General features: G+C 42.6%; 2 protein-coding genes across 2 annotated transcripts; one reads left to right on the plus strand and one right to left on the minus strand.

Annotated features, from left to right (window-relative positions):
- Positions 1-107: 107 nt before the first annotated feature.
- On the plus strand, positions 108-8,791 carry sec23ip (SEC23 interacting protein). The gene is made up of 18 exons (XM_070840675.1): positions 108-293; positions 1,059-1,555; positions 1,692-1,899; positions 1,993-2,186; positions 2,302-2,391; positions 2,482-2,602; positions 3,053-3,142; positions 3,239-3,380; positions 3,678-3,886; positions 3,978-4,075; positions 4,303-4,473; positions 4,642-4,737; positions 4,835-5,014; positions 5,098-5,253; positions 6,178-6,280; positions 6,901-7,083; positions 7,646-7,808; positions 8,171-8,791. Exons 1-18 carry the CDS (start codon positions 161-163, stop codon positions 8,250-8,252), a joined length of 2,916 nt encoding a protein of 971 aa, XP_070696776.1. The 5' UTR covers positions 108-160; the 3' UTR covers positions 8,253-8,791.
- Positions 8,580-15,858, minus strand: csgalnact2 (chondroitin sulfate N-acetylgalactosaminyltransferase 2). The gene is made up of 8 exons (XM_070840676.1): positions 15,746-15,858; positions 12,063-12,912; positions 11,759-11,975; positions 11,513-11,614; positions 11,235-11,413; positions 11,048-11,142; positions 10,496-10,577; positions 8,580-10,411 (listed from the first exon to the last, which is right to left on the minus strand). The coding sequence occupies exons 2-8, from the start codon at positions 12,712-12,714 to the stop codon at positions 10,119-10,121; spliced, it is 1,620 nt and encodes a 539-aa protein (XP_070696777.1). The 5' UTR covers positions 12,715-12,912; positions 15,746-15,858; the 3' UTR covers positions 8,580-10,118.
- Between the last annotated feature and the right edge of the window lie 394 nt (positions 15,859-16,252).

Raw genomic sequence — 16,252 nt, forward strand, 5'->3', positions numbered from 1 at the left:
TTTCAGTAGATCTCTAAACTATGTGTTCGCCCTCTGAGCGCTTGTTTGGCTGCTGCTGCTGCTGTAGAGATCGTTAAAATCTGTAAGGGCAGGAAGAAGGCTGTTTGACGGACGGAGCGTGTGCTGCTCCGGTAGTGGCTACGTGTAAATCTAGGGGAAAATGGCAGATAGGAAAAATAATAATGTTCCCAACACCAGTGCAAATTTACTGTTCAGCGCTGCTCCGGAGTTTAACTTCAACTTGCCTTTCATGCCCGTGAGTCAGGCCTCCGGCCCGGCGGTGTTGTCAGGAGGTGAGATGAAACACTAACAGAGGAAATGACCAAACATTAGCGCTGTCCTTAGGAGGCTAAGCTAGCGAGCTAGCTAGCTGTGCTGCTGTCAGCTGTAATTTAGTGTGAAAGAAAATGAAACAAAGTGTGAGCTGACCTGTGCGACAGGTTAGCATCATTAACACCGCGGTCCCCTGCCTCACGTGTCACTACATGAAGAGGATGTACAGTTATGTGGGACAGTTAAATCATCAAAGCATCTCTCTGTCTGAGTTAGCTGACAAATTAAAGTCCTTTAAAGGCTCTGCTGTAGCTAAGTTCTCATTTTTTGTGTCATGATTACTGATATATTGTATAGAGTTAAAATGTTTGGAGGATTAATCCATTAATCAACAAAAGTGTGAGAAAAGTAATTGGCAATAATTTTGATAATGAAATCATTTACAATGAAAAACACTGGTTTCAGTTTCAGTATGATGGTTTGTTTCTTTTCTCTGTTTTGTATCATTGTAATTTTAATTCTTTGAATTTTATACAAAACAGGACATTTGAAGACGTCACTTTGAGCTCAGGGAAATTTTTATGAACATTTTCCTCTATTTTCTGACATTTTATAGATCAAACTATTGAAAACCATCATTAGCTCCATCCCTACAGTTTTACGTACATGCCCACTTCCCCTCTGTGTTTGAATATTTGTGTGTATAAATGTTATGTCTTGCAAAGTCACATATATAAGTGTGCTCCCTGTTTGAACAAAGGTTTTATTCTGTTTTGATTTATCAGATGATTCCACTGATGTTGGAGAAGAAGACAGCTTTCTAGGTCAGACCTCTGGGAACGGACCAGCCCCGTCTACATTCAACTACTTCTCCAGCCCCGTAACCACCAGTGACCCGTTTGCATCCATCGGCCAGTCGCCATGCCCGCCGCCGGCCCTCTCAGCAGCCCCGACGACAACAGCCGTTCCCAGCTGTGTCAGCATGGCCCCACCGCCACCTCCAGGCTCGCAAATGAACCCTGCTCCTCCTGCGTTTGGCAGTGCAGTTTACCAGAGTCCCATGGGCCGTCACACACCTCCCCCCACCACGATGACCCCGCCACCTCCCCAGATGCAGCCACAGAGCCATAACCCGTACCGACACACCGCCACCAGCAGCAGAGCCAGTCCTTATATTCCTGCTCCAGAGATCCTGCCACCAACACACACACCTCAGCAAAATCCATACTCTCTCAGCTCTCCGCCACAGACATTCCCACTGTCAGGACCCACATTCACAAAGGTAGATAAAAGCTCATCAGTCACTGTGTTGGATTTGTTTGTCAGATACTTGATTAACCCATTAAGTTTATGAAATGACTGATCAGTCATCATTTATGAAGAAAGATTTACAATTGGGATTTTTTTCCTCTCTTCAGCCTCCTCCTACACATATTCAGGCGCCTCCACCTTCGGCCACCACTGCTGGAGCAATAGTTCCTGCAGGTCCCATGATGCCATACAACTACAACATCTACGAGCCTGTTCAGCCTCACTGGTTTTACTGCAAATTAGTGGAATCAAAGAGCGTCTGGCTTCCTTTCAGTATCATTGACTCTCTTCAGTTAGAGGAGACGTATAACTCAGGTTTGTGGATGTTTTTTTATCCATCATACATCTAACAGTGTTGGTGCGACTGTGATTTACTCTAAAGTTTTTATGGGCTTTTTGTTCCTCCAGTTCAACCAGACCCAGAAAACGTGATCGTGCGTACAGATGGAGGCCGCTACGACGTGCAGCTCTATGACCGCATACGGACTGCGGTGTACTGGGAGGAGGAGCCTACAGAAGTCCGCCGCTGCTCTTGGTTCTACAAAGGGGACACGGATAGTCGCTTTATTCCTTATTCTGAGGAGTTTAGTGAAAAGCTGGAGGTCAGTCTCACTACTGCATGTCTCCAGAAACAGATGTTGTGTTGAGTAAAATGTTGGACATCTTTTATGTTGCCTTGTTGTCTGTCAGTCAAACATATCGTGTCTGTAACTTCAGGGAGAGTATAAGAAAGCGGTGTCTACCAACCAGTGGCACCGTAGACTGGAGTTTCCATCAGGAGAGACCATTGTCATGCACAATCCAAAGGTAAAGTCTTGTCTGATTAGTGGGAAGTGATGGTCTTGGGATGATTAATCCTATTAATGTGATTTGATTGAGTTCTTTTTGCCTGTGTAGGTGATTGTGCAGTTTCAGCCCTCCTCCATGCCGGATGAGTGGGGCACAACTCCGGACGGGCAGAACAGGCCTAGAGTGGTGAAGAGAGGGATCGATGATGACCACGATGAAGTGCCTGATGGTAGTTAAGTTCCTCTGTGCTCACATTTAATTTAATCAAAGTGTAGGCACTCATGGGAAAAGAAGAACATAAAATTCACCGTGTACTAAGTAATTTTAGAGCTCCTGTGTAAATGGAAATCAACTTTCAGTTCACTGATCCAACATGAAAGCTCAGAGGAGATATTCAGGAGTATTTTTAGGACACTGTAAAGTCCGGAGACTGTAAAGTGAGATGAGACATTAATTTTAAAATACATTAGAGGAAGTGCCAGCCCTCATAATAATCATTAAAGTGGGGAAATTAAGTCAGATTTCACTGTCAGATGCATTTTAAGATCTGGTTTTAAATGTATTGCAGCTTAATAATAATTTAACACAGTTAATTTTAGGTGCATATTAAGATATAAACAGCACACTACGTGATTGTTTAAATCAGTGAGTGAAGTCACATCCTGTGCACCTTTTCCAGGTGAGCTCCCCAAAGTGGATCATCTTGTGTTCATGGTTCATGGAATCGGTCCCGTGTGTGACCTGAGGTTTAGGAGCATGGTCGAGTGTGGTGAGTGGAATACAGTCATGCCGTTTTCCGGTATAAGTGTGCACCCTACAGAGATGATATTTATGAAATAAACTGTCACAATCCATGTGCTTTTAGTGGATGACTTCCGCAGTGTGTCACTGAAGCTGCTGCACAGTCACTTTAAGAAATCGCTGGACGAGCACGCCATCAGTAGGGTGGAGTTTCTCCCTGTGCAGTGGCACACGGCTCTACATGGAGATGCCACAGGGGTGGACAGGTGAGGAGAGGCAGGTTTACAATGACCGTGGACGCTTTTGATTATAACCACTCCAGACACCCACGTTTGGTCTTTGTTACAAGCTGCTGTTTGGACTGTGATGGGAGTCTGCGAGACTCTTTGTTCAGTTCAATGATTCTGAGCTTTACATTGTAAATGCATAGAACTGCTCCCTCACAGTAACAATCATTTAATGCTATTAAACAACAGTAACTGTAAGAAAAATATAGAATATCAGTATGCTTTTGCTTTTTAGACTTGATAAACTCTAAACTAATTTCCTATTTCTCTTTGTAGGAGGATAAAGAAGATAACCCTGCCCAGCACTGGACGTTTACGTCACTTTACTAATGAGACCTTGTTAGACGTGCTTTTCTACAACAGTCCCACCTACTGCCAGACAATAATGGACACAGTTGCCCAAGAAATTAACAGACTCTATGCTCTGTTTATGACGAGGAACCCAGATTACAGAGGAAGCGTATCAGTGTCCGGGCACAGCTTAGGTAATAAGGCAGCTGATCAGCTTCCACACCAGTGTCTTTGTCTTTTGTCTGTTTTCACCCAGACTGTGTTGTGTCTCTTTTGTACTCGTAGGCTCCCTGATTCTCTTCGACCTGTTGTCAAATCAGAAGAATGGCTCTCCTGCGCTGTCGACACCAATCATTCCCACTGCTAATGGAGACACCAAACAGGTCACACACCAGTTAATTAGCTCAACAGGTCACAGATTATCCTGCTGTTCAGTTGAAAAACATCATATTTTTCAATTAAAACACAGCAGATTTGTTTCTCCACTGAACATGATTCATGTCATAACTCATCATGAATGATTTCAGTTCTTCGGCATACTCGTGTGCATAATTGATCATTTCAAAATAACGTTGCAATAAATGATTGTAAATTCTGCCTCTCGCATCAGGTGACTGCCCCCATCACACAGGCAAATAATGCCATCACCCCTCCAGCTGTGGAAGAGGAGCCCAAAGAAGAAGGGGAGGAGTTTGAGGATCTTTCTGCTGTGCTGGAGCATCTGGGCTTGTCTGAGTACAAGAGTACCTTTGATGAGGAGAGGATCGACATAGAATCTTTTGTAAGAACAAAAACCTCCTTTGCCTTCCTCCCTAAAATTAGTAAGGCCAGGGTGTTTGGCTGGTTTATTTAAGAAGTAATTTGATAACAGCTCGGGCTTTTGATGTCATATCATGTTTATAAGGTAATGCTGGCTGTTTCACTTTGTTCCCGTCTCACATTCTTTCAGCTTATGTGCACAATTGAGGACCTGAAAGAGATGGGAATCCCACTGGGTCCCAGGAAAAAGGTCGCCAAGTTTGTCAAAGAAAGAGTGAATAAGCAGGTATGTTTGTCTCTCTGAGCACATGTGAGGCTTGATAAGCCGATGGTGATGACTAACGCGCTCTTTGTTTGCCTCTGTCTTGGTTTCATGTACGCAGGCTGCACGTCAGGCAGCCCAGGAGAAGAAAGCAGAGGCCAAGGAGGTCAGTCAGACTGTGGCGCCCTTCCCACCACCAGCTGCAGCTCCTCCTGATCCCTCTGTGAGGAAGCTTCCAGCGGGCAACACCGTCTCCTCCATCCACGTCGACTACAATTACTTTGAAGTTGGCACTGGACAGGTAAATGTGACGGAGGAGTAATGTTAATATCCTGGGTTTGACCTGACGTTAAGTAACAACTTTATTAATGTTTTGTGCTGCAGGTGTCTGTGGTCTACCACGCTCTGGACTTTGAGCCAGTCAACTTCTTTGCCTTGGGGTCTCCAATCGGCATGTTCCTGACAGTCCGAGGACTGGAAAAGATTGAAGAGACGTACCAGCTGCCCACGTGCAAGGGATTCTTCAACATTTACCATCCGGTATGCAGTTCCTCCAACATGTATATCCTGAGGGAATTACTGCTAATTAAAGGATAACTTTGTTGTTTTTAAACCTGGCTCTAGTTTGAAATATTTTGGGTTTGAAACGAAAATGGGTTACAATGACCATCCCTATCACAGTCTAAAGCACTTGTTTTTGCCACTGCTCATATAGTTATTCCAAATGTCTGACAACAGTCATTATGTTACTTGGTTCAAAGCCACCAGACTCCATTGACAAAAACAGTAATTTTACCTGCAGAACGCGAGAGTTGCTGTTCTACTGCTGCCTCAATCTGTCAGTTTGTTTGTGTTATTGTGTGGCTTTTTTAGTGTTTAATAAGTTACGTTTGGATCAGAACTAGTGTATTAAAACACCGCAGTCACTGCGACTTAACTAGCAACTCTTGTGTTGTGTGAGGTAAAATGACCGTTTTAGTCAATGAAGTCTGGTAGCTTTGAACTGAGTGTACGTCTGTCTCGTTAAACACAAATGATCTTACAGGTCTATCTGTACAGGGATACTTTCCATAATTCTTGTCAGACACTTAAAATATCTGAGCCTGTCAGTGGCAAAAAAACAAGCACTTTTCATGAACATACTTTGATTATTAAAGGATTACGTTACTGTCATTGTAGCACGTTCATGGCTGAGGCGATCTACTGGACCAATGCCAAAACTTTCATTTGTCCAAATCCAGTCATTTTGACCCCAAAATATGCACAGGTAGGGCCCAGGTTTAAAAATAACAAAGTTATCATTTAAGCTATGCCTACCCTACTTTGTCCACACATTATTTACTACGTACAAAAATACAAATTAAGTATTGAGAAGTATCATCAAAAGGTGATGAAAACAGTGATGCTGGGTCACTTCATCACATTACTATCTGATGGCTTCATCAGCGACTAATTTTCTTTCAGCTGGATCCAGTTGCGTACAGGATTGAGCCCATGATTGTACCCGACTTGGACCTGAAGCCTGTTCTGATCCCACATCACAAAGGGAGGAAGCGGCTTCATCTCGGTACCACACTCGCCGATAATTTTCTCAGAAATGTCTGCTTGCATCACCCCAAATAAATGCACGTTTGAAAACCTACTTGATAAAGCTACAAGTAAACGAATGCATGTCATAAGTTACTAGTAAATGCTGACGATGTCTTCATAAGAGCTGCGTTGTTGTCTCGTGTTAGTGCATGTTGTGTCCTCGGTTCAGGCCTCTCTGCTCCTTATGGGTGGGGTGCCCTAATTTGTGGGACATAAAATACAAAGACTCTTTTCTTACATTGAAACTGCTGTGGCTTAATAAAGTGGTAAAACAGACAGGGCAGTGAATTTTCTCTTGCCTTGCAGAAAAATGTAAGCTGAAGCTCAAAATGAAGTTCTTGCTGGTTGTATCGAAGTTCTGTTTTATGCAATTCTTAATGGTTTTAATAATAACAGAAAAATGTGGACAAATGCTCTTTTGTTGTTTCATTTTGAAGACAAATAGATATCTAATAATTGGTCGGGTAAAATAATTTGTTTTGTCAACCTGCATAGTTTTATGTTGTTGTTTTTGGCTCTGAATAAAAAGCCTTTATTGGTCACATGTGAAAGGCTTTTCCCTGCAGATATTTAGTAACGGGTCCATCTGTGTTTCAGAGCTGAAGGAGTCTCTCTCCAGGATGGGCTCGGACCTGAAGCAGGGCTTCATCAGCTCCCTTAGGACCGCCTGGCAGACGCTCAACGAGTTCGCCCGCGCTCACACCTCGTCTGCCCAGCTTCAGGCTGAGCTGGCCATCGTGGCCAATCAGATCGAAGAGCAGGAGAAGCAAGCGCGGGAGGGTGAGTTTCTCTCATTTGTGACTCCTTTGTCAAGTTGACTCTGTATTGTGTGTGAGAGATATGAACTCCCAGGGTTTGTACAGTTTAAGAGTATAATTCAAGCACTTTCAAGGTACCTAATCCAACAATTTCCAGACTCTCAAAGCCGTTATCACATCTAAATTATTACTATAAATGAAACTGTAGAATTCCTTTAAACCCACAGCAACTAATGCAAACTGTCACTTTGTTTATTGATGCTGAGCATGCTGCTTCTAACGCTGGGTTGAGCCAGACATGGAGCAGAAAAATGTCTTTTCATGTTGGTGCCCATATCAGTCCATCCAGATCCAGTTCGCTCAGCGTCTGGTGTGAAATGCCAGAACACAACAAACAAATATGGCGACGGGATCATTTCAGCTCAAATATTAAGATTTGTGGTTTACATGAGTCGCTATGTAGACAGATTATGAATGAAATTCAAGGATTTTAAGGATTTTCAAAGCATTTACCCTAACCTTGAAAACATAACTGTTAAACTCTGACTTTGAAGACCCCTGAACTCCCTTCTGGTTTCACACAGAGCATAAGATCCCAGAGAGCCCTGAGCCACTAAAAGAAGAGGAGCCCCAGGTGAAGATCGGGATGCTCAACGCAGGCAATCGCATAGACTACGTCCTGCAGGAGAAGCCCATCGAGAGTTTCAACGAGTACCTGTTTGCCCTCCAGAGTCATCTCTGCTACTGGTACAGAGAACCTCCTTCCATTCAGGCTTTCTACCACTGTGCCTTCAGACGCTGACGAGTTAAAAATTCAGTCCCTCCACCAATCTGCAGCTGTAACTACAATTAGACATTTGACAGAAGAGTAATTGGCTACTGTTTTGATGATAGATTCATGATCATTTTGCTGCTTTCATCACTTTGTTGGAAACCAAAGCAGCTAAATTGAATTCAGCCATCATTAGTTGTATTATTCAGACATGTGCTTTTTCTACTGTGACAAAATGTCTTCCCCGTCGAAAGGCCTGTAGCTCATCCACTTACTTTGAGTGATCTGTTAGCACATGAAGTTAAGCCTCTACATTAACGCTCGTGTTGTTTTGCAGGCAATCCGAAGACACCGCTCTGCTTCTTCTTAAAGAGATCTACAAAGCCGCGGGGATCCATCCAGAACAGATTGCACATTAATACAAATATTGAAGTACCTGAAATGAAAATAAGCCTGTCAGAAACTCATTTTATTCTGTGTCAGTTCTCCAGGATTTTGATTATGCTTTTTTTTCTTTTCACTTTTATTTTCTATTAATGTAGTTTATTGTATGCAGATGAATAATACAATTGTATTATGCCATTTGTCTTAAATTAAGAAACAAATACAAATGAGCCTGTAGATTTAAAGACACTTGACAAGTTTGATATTACATTTTTATAGTATAAATTATAGAACTGGTCAAGTTTACTGAAAACATGTATCATCAAATCAAATGCTTACAGCAGAAATGACATAACAGCACGTTAATGCAGCCTTCTGTAAGTTTTATTTCATGGCCAAAACTTCAAAATAAATCATTTCCTTGCGCAGGTTCTTGAATGTTTGAATTGTTGCGTACTGCTGAAAGGAAGACATGTAACATTTCTCCTGCAGGGTGAGGAGACTTTAAGACTATCTACAAAAAGCTGTAATATTTGCAAAAACACTGATTAAAAACAATTACAGTACAGGATGAGATGCAAGAAAAACCTGCCGTCATTGTGAGAAAAATAAAGCCTGCCTGTCTTGTCTGCTCTACACCTTCACACCTCTAACCTCTGAGACTCCACTGTAACATCCCCTCTCATTATGAGATGGAACAAGATCAACAGGCCTACAGCTGTCGACTTTTGATATCACTTAAAGCGTGTAGGCACGTGCGACAAAAGTATTCAACTCGCATGTATGAAACAAAGAAATATTAGAAAAGTATTTACATGAGTGGCTGTAACATTCAATCTCAGTCCAGTATTAAGAGTCATAGTGCTGTGAGTGATTCTCACCGGGCATTAAATGATAAATCTTTGTTATTAAACAATAATACTGGTCCACGCACAGACCTGATATCATAGCGCTGCATGCTATAAGCACATCTTTGCTCCTGGCTCTTAATAATCAACATGCTTCTCTGTTAAAATGATCACTTGGAAGCGGCCGTGAGCTAAGGACAAGAGTGACAGACAACACACGCACAGAAAAGTCCCTTTTTCTACCACATTGTCAGCCTGAAACAACCTATAAATATAACTAACAGACCATTATGGCTCCTACACAACTGCCAAAATACTGGAAAAGGTGAAAGATTATCTGCTTTGATCCTCAACTCACAGAAAGCTGTGAAACAGAAGAAACTCACTGGTTGCCTTTTTTTTTTATAACGGCCATCTTAAGAAAGTGCAACTTTTTATTTCTCCTTTTGTCAACAGTAAATAAATAGTTTGGGAGTTGGACTGGTTACCCTTTCGTAACTGCTTAAAAAGCCACTCAATGTTGACAGCTGGTTGTATTTGACCTTGTTTGGTGCTTTTCTGGAATGCAGAAACCATCTGAAACAGCTGAAACCTACCGGCCGAGGACACATTCAGCAGCGAAAGGTATTTCAGCAGCAGAGATGGTGAAAATGGTGAAGAGACTGAGTGACTTCATGGCTTCATGAGAAGTTATGTTCCCCAAGATAATATCAGCATGCTTATTGAATTGATTTCAATATGTAAAATACAATGTCCACCCAAATCCAAGAGATATATCAGTGGTTTTACATGTTTAAATTTTCCTTAAGCAAGTTAAATTTAACCACTTTGATCGTTTATTCATGTTTGATACTGCTGGCTCTCTTCAGTCAGAGTTGTACCATGGTGTGAAGTTTCACATTGATTATGTTTGTTTTTGTACATTCATCTGTCTACAGCTGTGCGGTGAAACGCACAAGGATCCATGTAAACATGTCTTTGCTGTAGTGTGTTGATAATGTCAGCACCTCACAGTCTTAACATTGGAATGCCGATGGCTGCGCGGAGGCTCGCTCACTCCTCCGTTTTGCTCTGAGTCTTGAAGGCCTGCTTCCGTAGGTGAGCCTCGATCTCCTCGCGGAAAACCAACATTCCCAGGTGAGAGTGGGAGGCCTCGTTCATGGCTTTGGACTGGATGCACATGCGGTACTGTTCCGGCGTCAGCTCGTCTGCACACTGCTTCTCGTGCCACAGGTGGAAAAGGCTGGACACTGGCGTCCGAGTCACTATCACGTCGCTCCGGAGGTACTTCCTGTACAAGTGGACATCTTCCACACCCCAGCCTTTGACTTCTAGATCAAACCCACCTGGAGGAATAAAATAAAATGTATAAGTTGTCGGTCAACGTTATCGGTTGTTTGCGAGTATACAGAATATTAATGAGTGCTTACCGATGTTTAGGAAATCTGAGCGATACTGGCACGTCATTCCAAATCCAAAATCTCTCCAAAATCCAGCATCTTTTTTATGAATCTGTTTGAAATGAGATTTTTAATTAGAAAAAAAAAGGGAACAACATACATTTGGTTCAATTTAAATTTTAAAATGTTGTAAATGTAAGGTTATTTTATGACATCACAACTAGTTAGGAAGCCAGTCACGGTCCAGTACACAACTTCACACAAGTGTGATGTGGAAACATAAACCGCCAGCGCACGCACGGTGAGAATGGACTCTTGAGTGATGTAGGAGACATTTGTAAAACTTTTGAAATGAAAAACATTTGCATGTTGCAACATTTTTTGGATTTTTGTTTCCCCAATGTGGAAAAGAAGTAGTTGTAGTTTTAAGAATTTTCATCTCGGTAGATTTCATTGTGCAAAATCCATATCAGATGCAAATCATTATTCTGATCAGAATGCTTTTTAATGTCTTAAAACATGTCTGGAAATCCTCCTTCACTTAATACTTTTTAAAGCTAAATGTGAACTGTCAGTACTCACCAGCTGGAGTTCAATGGGTGGAGCCAGCTCCAGATTTCCATAAACTATGGCAGGATTGTACAGACTGAACACCACTGGATAGAAGACTTTCTTATCTGGAAAAAAAAAAGGTGAAGCACAACTTTGTACAAAAGCTCAAAAAGACTATAGACTATACAAATCTGAGCAGTAACATGTGAAAACCTACTGGGAGCAGTGTGGAGACGACAGGTGTTGAGGAACTCCAGAGTAAAATGGATGTCAACATCACAAAAAAACATTAAGACGTCGCCATTCTTCCAGGCGTGGGCTCCGATATCCAGACCCCGACCTCGTGAAAACTCCTCGTCCACTGGGATCAGGGTGTAATTGGAGAAGCTCTCCTCCCTGAAAAACAACAAAGGCAGTGGATTTAAAGTCCTATGACACATAACCACAAATCCAGCAAGAGCGTGTAAAAGGCTCCTTCTCAGTGAAAGGACAAACCTTGACATCTTTTCCAAAGATGACTTCACCTCCTGTCGCCCTTCCTGCCCAAAATAAACCACCGTGAGATGTACCCGCCTGTCCTGCTGTATGCACACCTCCCTAAAAACACACATTATGAATTCTTCATTAATTATTAGAACACGGTTTTGTCTTATTACACAACAGTGATGAAAACTGGGCCTACATATGAATGCACTGAATGACATGACATGACATGCTGGGTCATGTCGAATTCATTCTCACCTGAAGTTGTGCAAGAACTGTGAGAAAGTTTCTACTCTGCCTGCCAGCGGCACAATGATGTTTATAATCATTCCTGATGTTTCTACAGATGTGCTCCTGACTTTCATTAAAGGACCAAAGGGCCTGAAGAGCGTGACGTGGCGGAAGCTGCTGGAATCCTCTTTGGCAAAGAAGAGCTCGTAAAGTGTCCCTTTGTCTCGCTCTGTCCTGTACAGTCCTGTGAGGTGGAGGAAATGAAAAACAGCGATGCACTGAGAAACCAGATCTGATACAGTCATCATCGGTCAGGTGGTGTAGATCTTACCTTCAAAAAAGTGCGCCTCTGTGTAGGTTTGTCTCTGCATCGGCATGTCTTCCTCCACGCCATCCTCCTCGTCGGGGTTGTTGATGATATCCAGCGCAGCCTCGATGACCTCCACCAGCTCGTCCCTGCGGTCTTTGCGGACGGGTTTCTCTTCTGGGTGCCGCGTCAGCCCCATCTCTAGCTGGTACACCTTGGACGAGGTGAAACTCTCAAACGGCACCAAGGCATACTCGCTGGGGAGGCGTGCCCCTGTGTTGACCTCGGCCTTGTCGATCTGAGAGTGCAGGTACTCCAGCAGATCTCCCGGCTCTTGGTCCTTTGCCTCGGCCAGGCCCTGCACCCCTGGGAGCTCCTTCTTATCCTGCAGGAGCTTCAGCTTCTCGCTCATTTCCTGCAGCTCCTGCTTGAGCTGGGCTATCTGACGCTTGAGACTGGCGGCGCGGTTTAGGTGGCGCTCCTCCTGTTCCTGCAGCAGGGCCTGATAGTACTCCTTCCCGTAGGTCTCCCCTGCTAGGCCGGGCAGGACCAGGCTGACGTCTGCTGGGGGGGTGCACTCCAGCAGGTATGCGAAGAGCAGCAGCACCAGCAGCAGGAAGAGGCCCAATAAGAGCCAGCGGACCCGGCCCTGGAGCGGCAACCCCCGCCTGGGCATCACGCTCACATACAAGCTATAGCTGGCTAGTCTGCATTCCTCTTCCCCTCTGATCACATTACTTATAAAATACTTCTGAACATCATCTCAGCCATTTGGAAGGGCGTTTAAGTCATTTCACTGTCACAGTCTTGCTTCTTGGCTCCAACCTCTCAGTGTCTTCATACATTTGTATGTTTCAATCCATGCAGAGATCACCTGGGGGGGGGAAGAGATCACAAAAATAAGACAAAAAACCTTTTTCTGTGCGGGGAGACTTTAGTGAAGACTCTCTGCTAAATAGTTGTAGTTCAGATTCAAACACTGCAGCAGATCAGCAGATAATCAATAACACTTGACAATACAACATAGTGTTACCATCCAAGCAACCTGCCAGTAACAATTTCGTTCAGTTCAGTGAATAAAACGTCTTCCATCTTCACTATATGTCCGACTTCTACGAGGATTTTACATTTGAAAGATTTAATTCAAACCTGAAGAGACCAGGAATTAGCTACACCTGGAGAGCTGGGGCACGGCAGCTAGCTCAGCGAAACAACAGCACAGGGGAGAGCTGGTGGGCGAAGAGATCCACTGCAAGCTAGTGAAGCCTGACTTCCGGTTGGACGGCTCCCTTTTCAAAATAAAAGCACGACACTCTACGGAACAGCCATGCGATAAACTAGATGCCATTAGGGACCTTGTGGAATCAAAGGATGCAACATGGGGGCAAAATATATTCAACAACAACAACGACAGTATTCAAGGTCGTTTTCGTAATTATTTTGTGACTTATATTCTTTCAGGAGGCCAGTTGTTGACAGATCTGTCTGAATATCTGCTTCAGCTCTGATGCCGGGCAGGAAATCCTCAGTATCTAACCACATGGAGCTTTTACACCTCATCTTATACACCCCATGCAGCGCACGATTGTTTCTTGAAGGTCACATAATCAAATCTACAACTTCAGCCCTCAGCACACAAAGAACTGACAGTCATTATCTTCACCTGGTCTCACAGGTGTAAATCAGTTTCAAGACGGCTCTAATGAAAACCAGCAGGCGTCCGGGTCCAAAGCAGCAGAGCTGAACAACACTGCAACACTGAAAAAACCCACAGTACTTATTAAACTACTGTGTTGTAGCTTGATGGAAAAGAGCAGCTTTTTGCCACTTTAGACTTGCTCTTTCATGTGGGCGCTGCACCTTGTTTCCCTCTTCAAATAAGAGATTAGTGCTGAATTATACAGAAATCCAGCTATTTATTTCAACTTTAAATTTCAGCAATTTGCATATACTTTAGATATTACCAAGACCATAACTAATGACATAAAACATATTTACCACGGTGTCATTCTGCTGATTAAGTCTAAAGATATCAACCAGTAAAAAAAGGGGAACGACTAACAAAAACTGCACTTTGAGAACTGGTTGCTGGTTGCAGAGCCCTTCAAATAAAAAGAAAAAGGAAGTGATATTTTGCACAACATGTCTGTTTCTCCCAAAGTACAGTCCCTCCAACAGAGACAGACATTATGCTTGGGGTGGCTGCTTTGTGACGTCAGTGACATTAAACATTGAGCTCTGGGCACCTTTAAGCTCACACCCTCACATGTAAAAAGAAATCCAAGTGATCCAAATCATGAGTTTGAGGTAATACACAATACATGACTATGTCCTAAGTGAGGCTTAGCTTGGTCGTCTCTCTCGCACAGTGTTGAGGGAGGGAAACCCCAAACTTGGGCCAGAGACTAAGTGTCAGTCTTCTCCTTCCAGGTTCTAACAAAGAGTCAATCTTCCAAATAGGCACAGGGAGACTTCAGAGTTCAGCGCAGTAGAGATTTGTTGTCGACAACAAAACCCGAAACCTGAACAAGACAAAATCCTGAACAGTTCTGACAAACAAAGCAAGGGTCCCTTCTTTTATAACCCCAAATCAGAGATCATAGAATGATCTCATCTGCCTGTGAAGTGTTCACTTCAATGTACACCATTAGGTTTAGTTTCTTCTTGCTGCATTTTTTTTTAAAAACAAAGTGTAAAATTATATATTTGGTTACATTGTTTCACACTCCTATTATACTAAACCATTGTGTTAAATATTTTTATCAATTCATACTACATCTTAATCAAAACTTAATCAATACATTATATTTACATTATGTGATATCTCAATATTTGATACCACAACTGGACTGCCTGAAAACTACAGTTGTAGTTACACATTAATATCATTTACTTGGTATGAATAGTTCCTATGTTGAGGTGTGTGACTCATAAGCACTACACATTCATGTACCAACAGGGACTCAAATTCCAGTGAATTCACTTCCTTGTATTTTAAGAATAACACGACTTAAGCAGTGGGTTGTGTTGTTTACAGTATTGAATTCTGCGTTATATAGCTCGAGATGTTATTAAAATAATCTGCTTTGGTTACTCTTGTGTTTTAATTGTGAAGTTCAACTTGACTGTGAGTGAGTGAGTGAAAAAGCTGGTGATCAAAATAGTTGGCAATTAATTTTCTGTATATCAATTTTTAATCTGCTGACTATATTGGCTGTCACTTACTGTATCAGCTTGTAGGAACTGCTGGCTCATTTAATTTGTAACAAACTACTGAAGTTGTCAGATAAATGTAAGTAAAGAGTACCAAACTTCCCTCTGAGATGTAGTGGAGTAGCAGTAGAAAATGGCATGAAAAGAGAAGTTTCAAGTCAAGTACCTCAGATTTGTACTTTCATACAGTACTTGCCCCACTGGCCATTGCCATGTAGGCAACGAGCAGAAATGTGCCGTACTGGCTATGATTCGGAATGATTAAATTCTTTTGCAGCTTTTCAGCACACAGCTCCATAAAGTGTGACATCTGTCCCTCTTAGATGTAACACCTCACCTATCGTGTGCACTTACTTTGAAAAATGGAAACCGGACATTGACGCGGTTGTACAGCTATCTTAGCCATGTTCGGATTTTCTCTCCGCTTTCAGATTATTTTATATCCACTGGCGAACCTGCAGAGCAGTTATGACAAACTAAAACCAAATACCCACCTTATTCCGTCCTCGTCCATTCCTGCATGAGTTTACAGTCGTGGGTTTAGCAGAAAACCAGCAGCGACAGGCAGCCTGTGAAGCAAAATGCCACGGAGCAAAGAGAAAAGAGTGGGTCACTGTCTACTTCCGGCCGACAACTAACCAATCGGAGCTCTGCTAACGAGTGTCGTCATCCAACACGCTGGCGCTCCTTCATAATAATAATGTTTTTATAATTATGTTTAAAGATTATTGTTATTATTATTACTACCATGGTTAAGTTATCTTATTCAATGCCATTCATAAGTATTTGATAAGTATAAGCCTTAGGCACCTTTCCTTCATTTTATTTTATTTTATTGGTCCTGTTTTGTAATTGTCAGTCCTAACCTCATATCTGTGATGATAAACTAGCAGACAACTCTGAATTTAATCACTCTAACTGGAGACAGATCACTTGTTGAAAACATGGGAGCTGTTATCACTACGGTGCATAAAGTAAACAAGGAAATGTTCCCACAAGGT

Source organism: Pempheris klunzingeri, chromosome 12 (assembly GCF_042242105.1).
Source record: "Pempheris klunzingeri isolate RE-2024b chromosome 12, fPemKlu1.hap1, whole genome shotgun sequence".
In the NCBI taxonomy this organism is placed as follows: Eukaryota; Metazoa; Chordata; class Actinopteri; order Acropomatiformes; family Pempheridae; genus Pempheris; species Pempheris klunzingeri.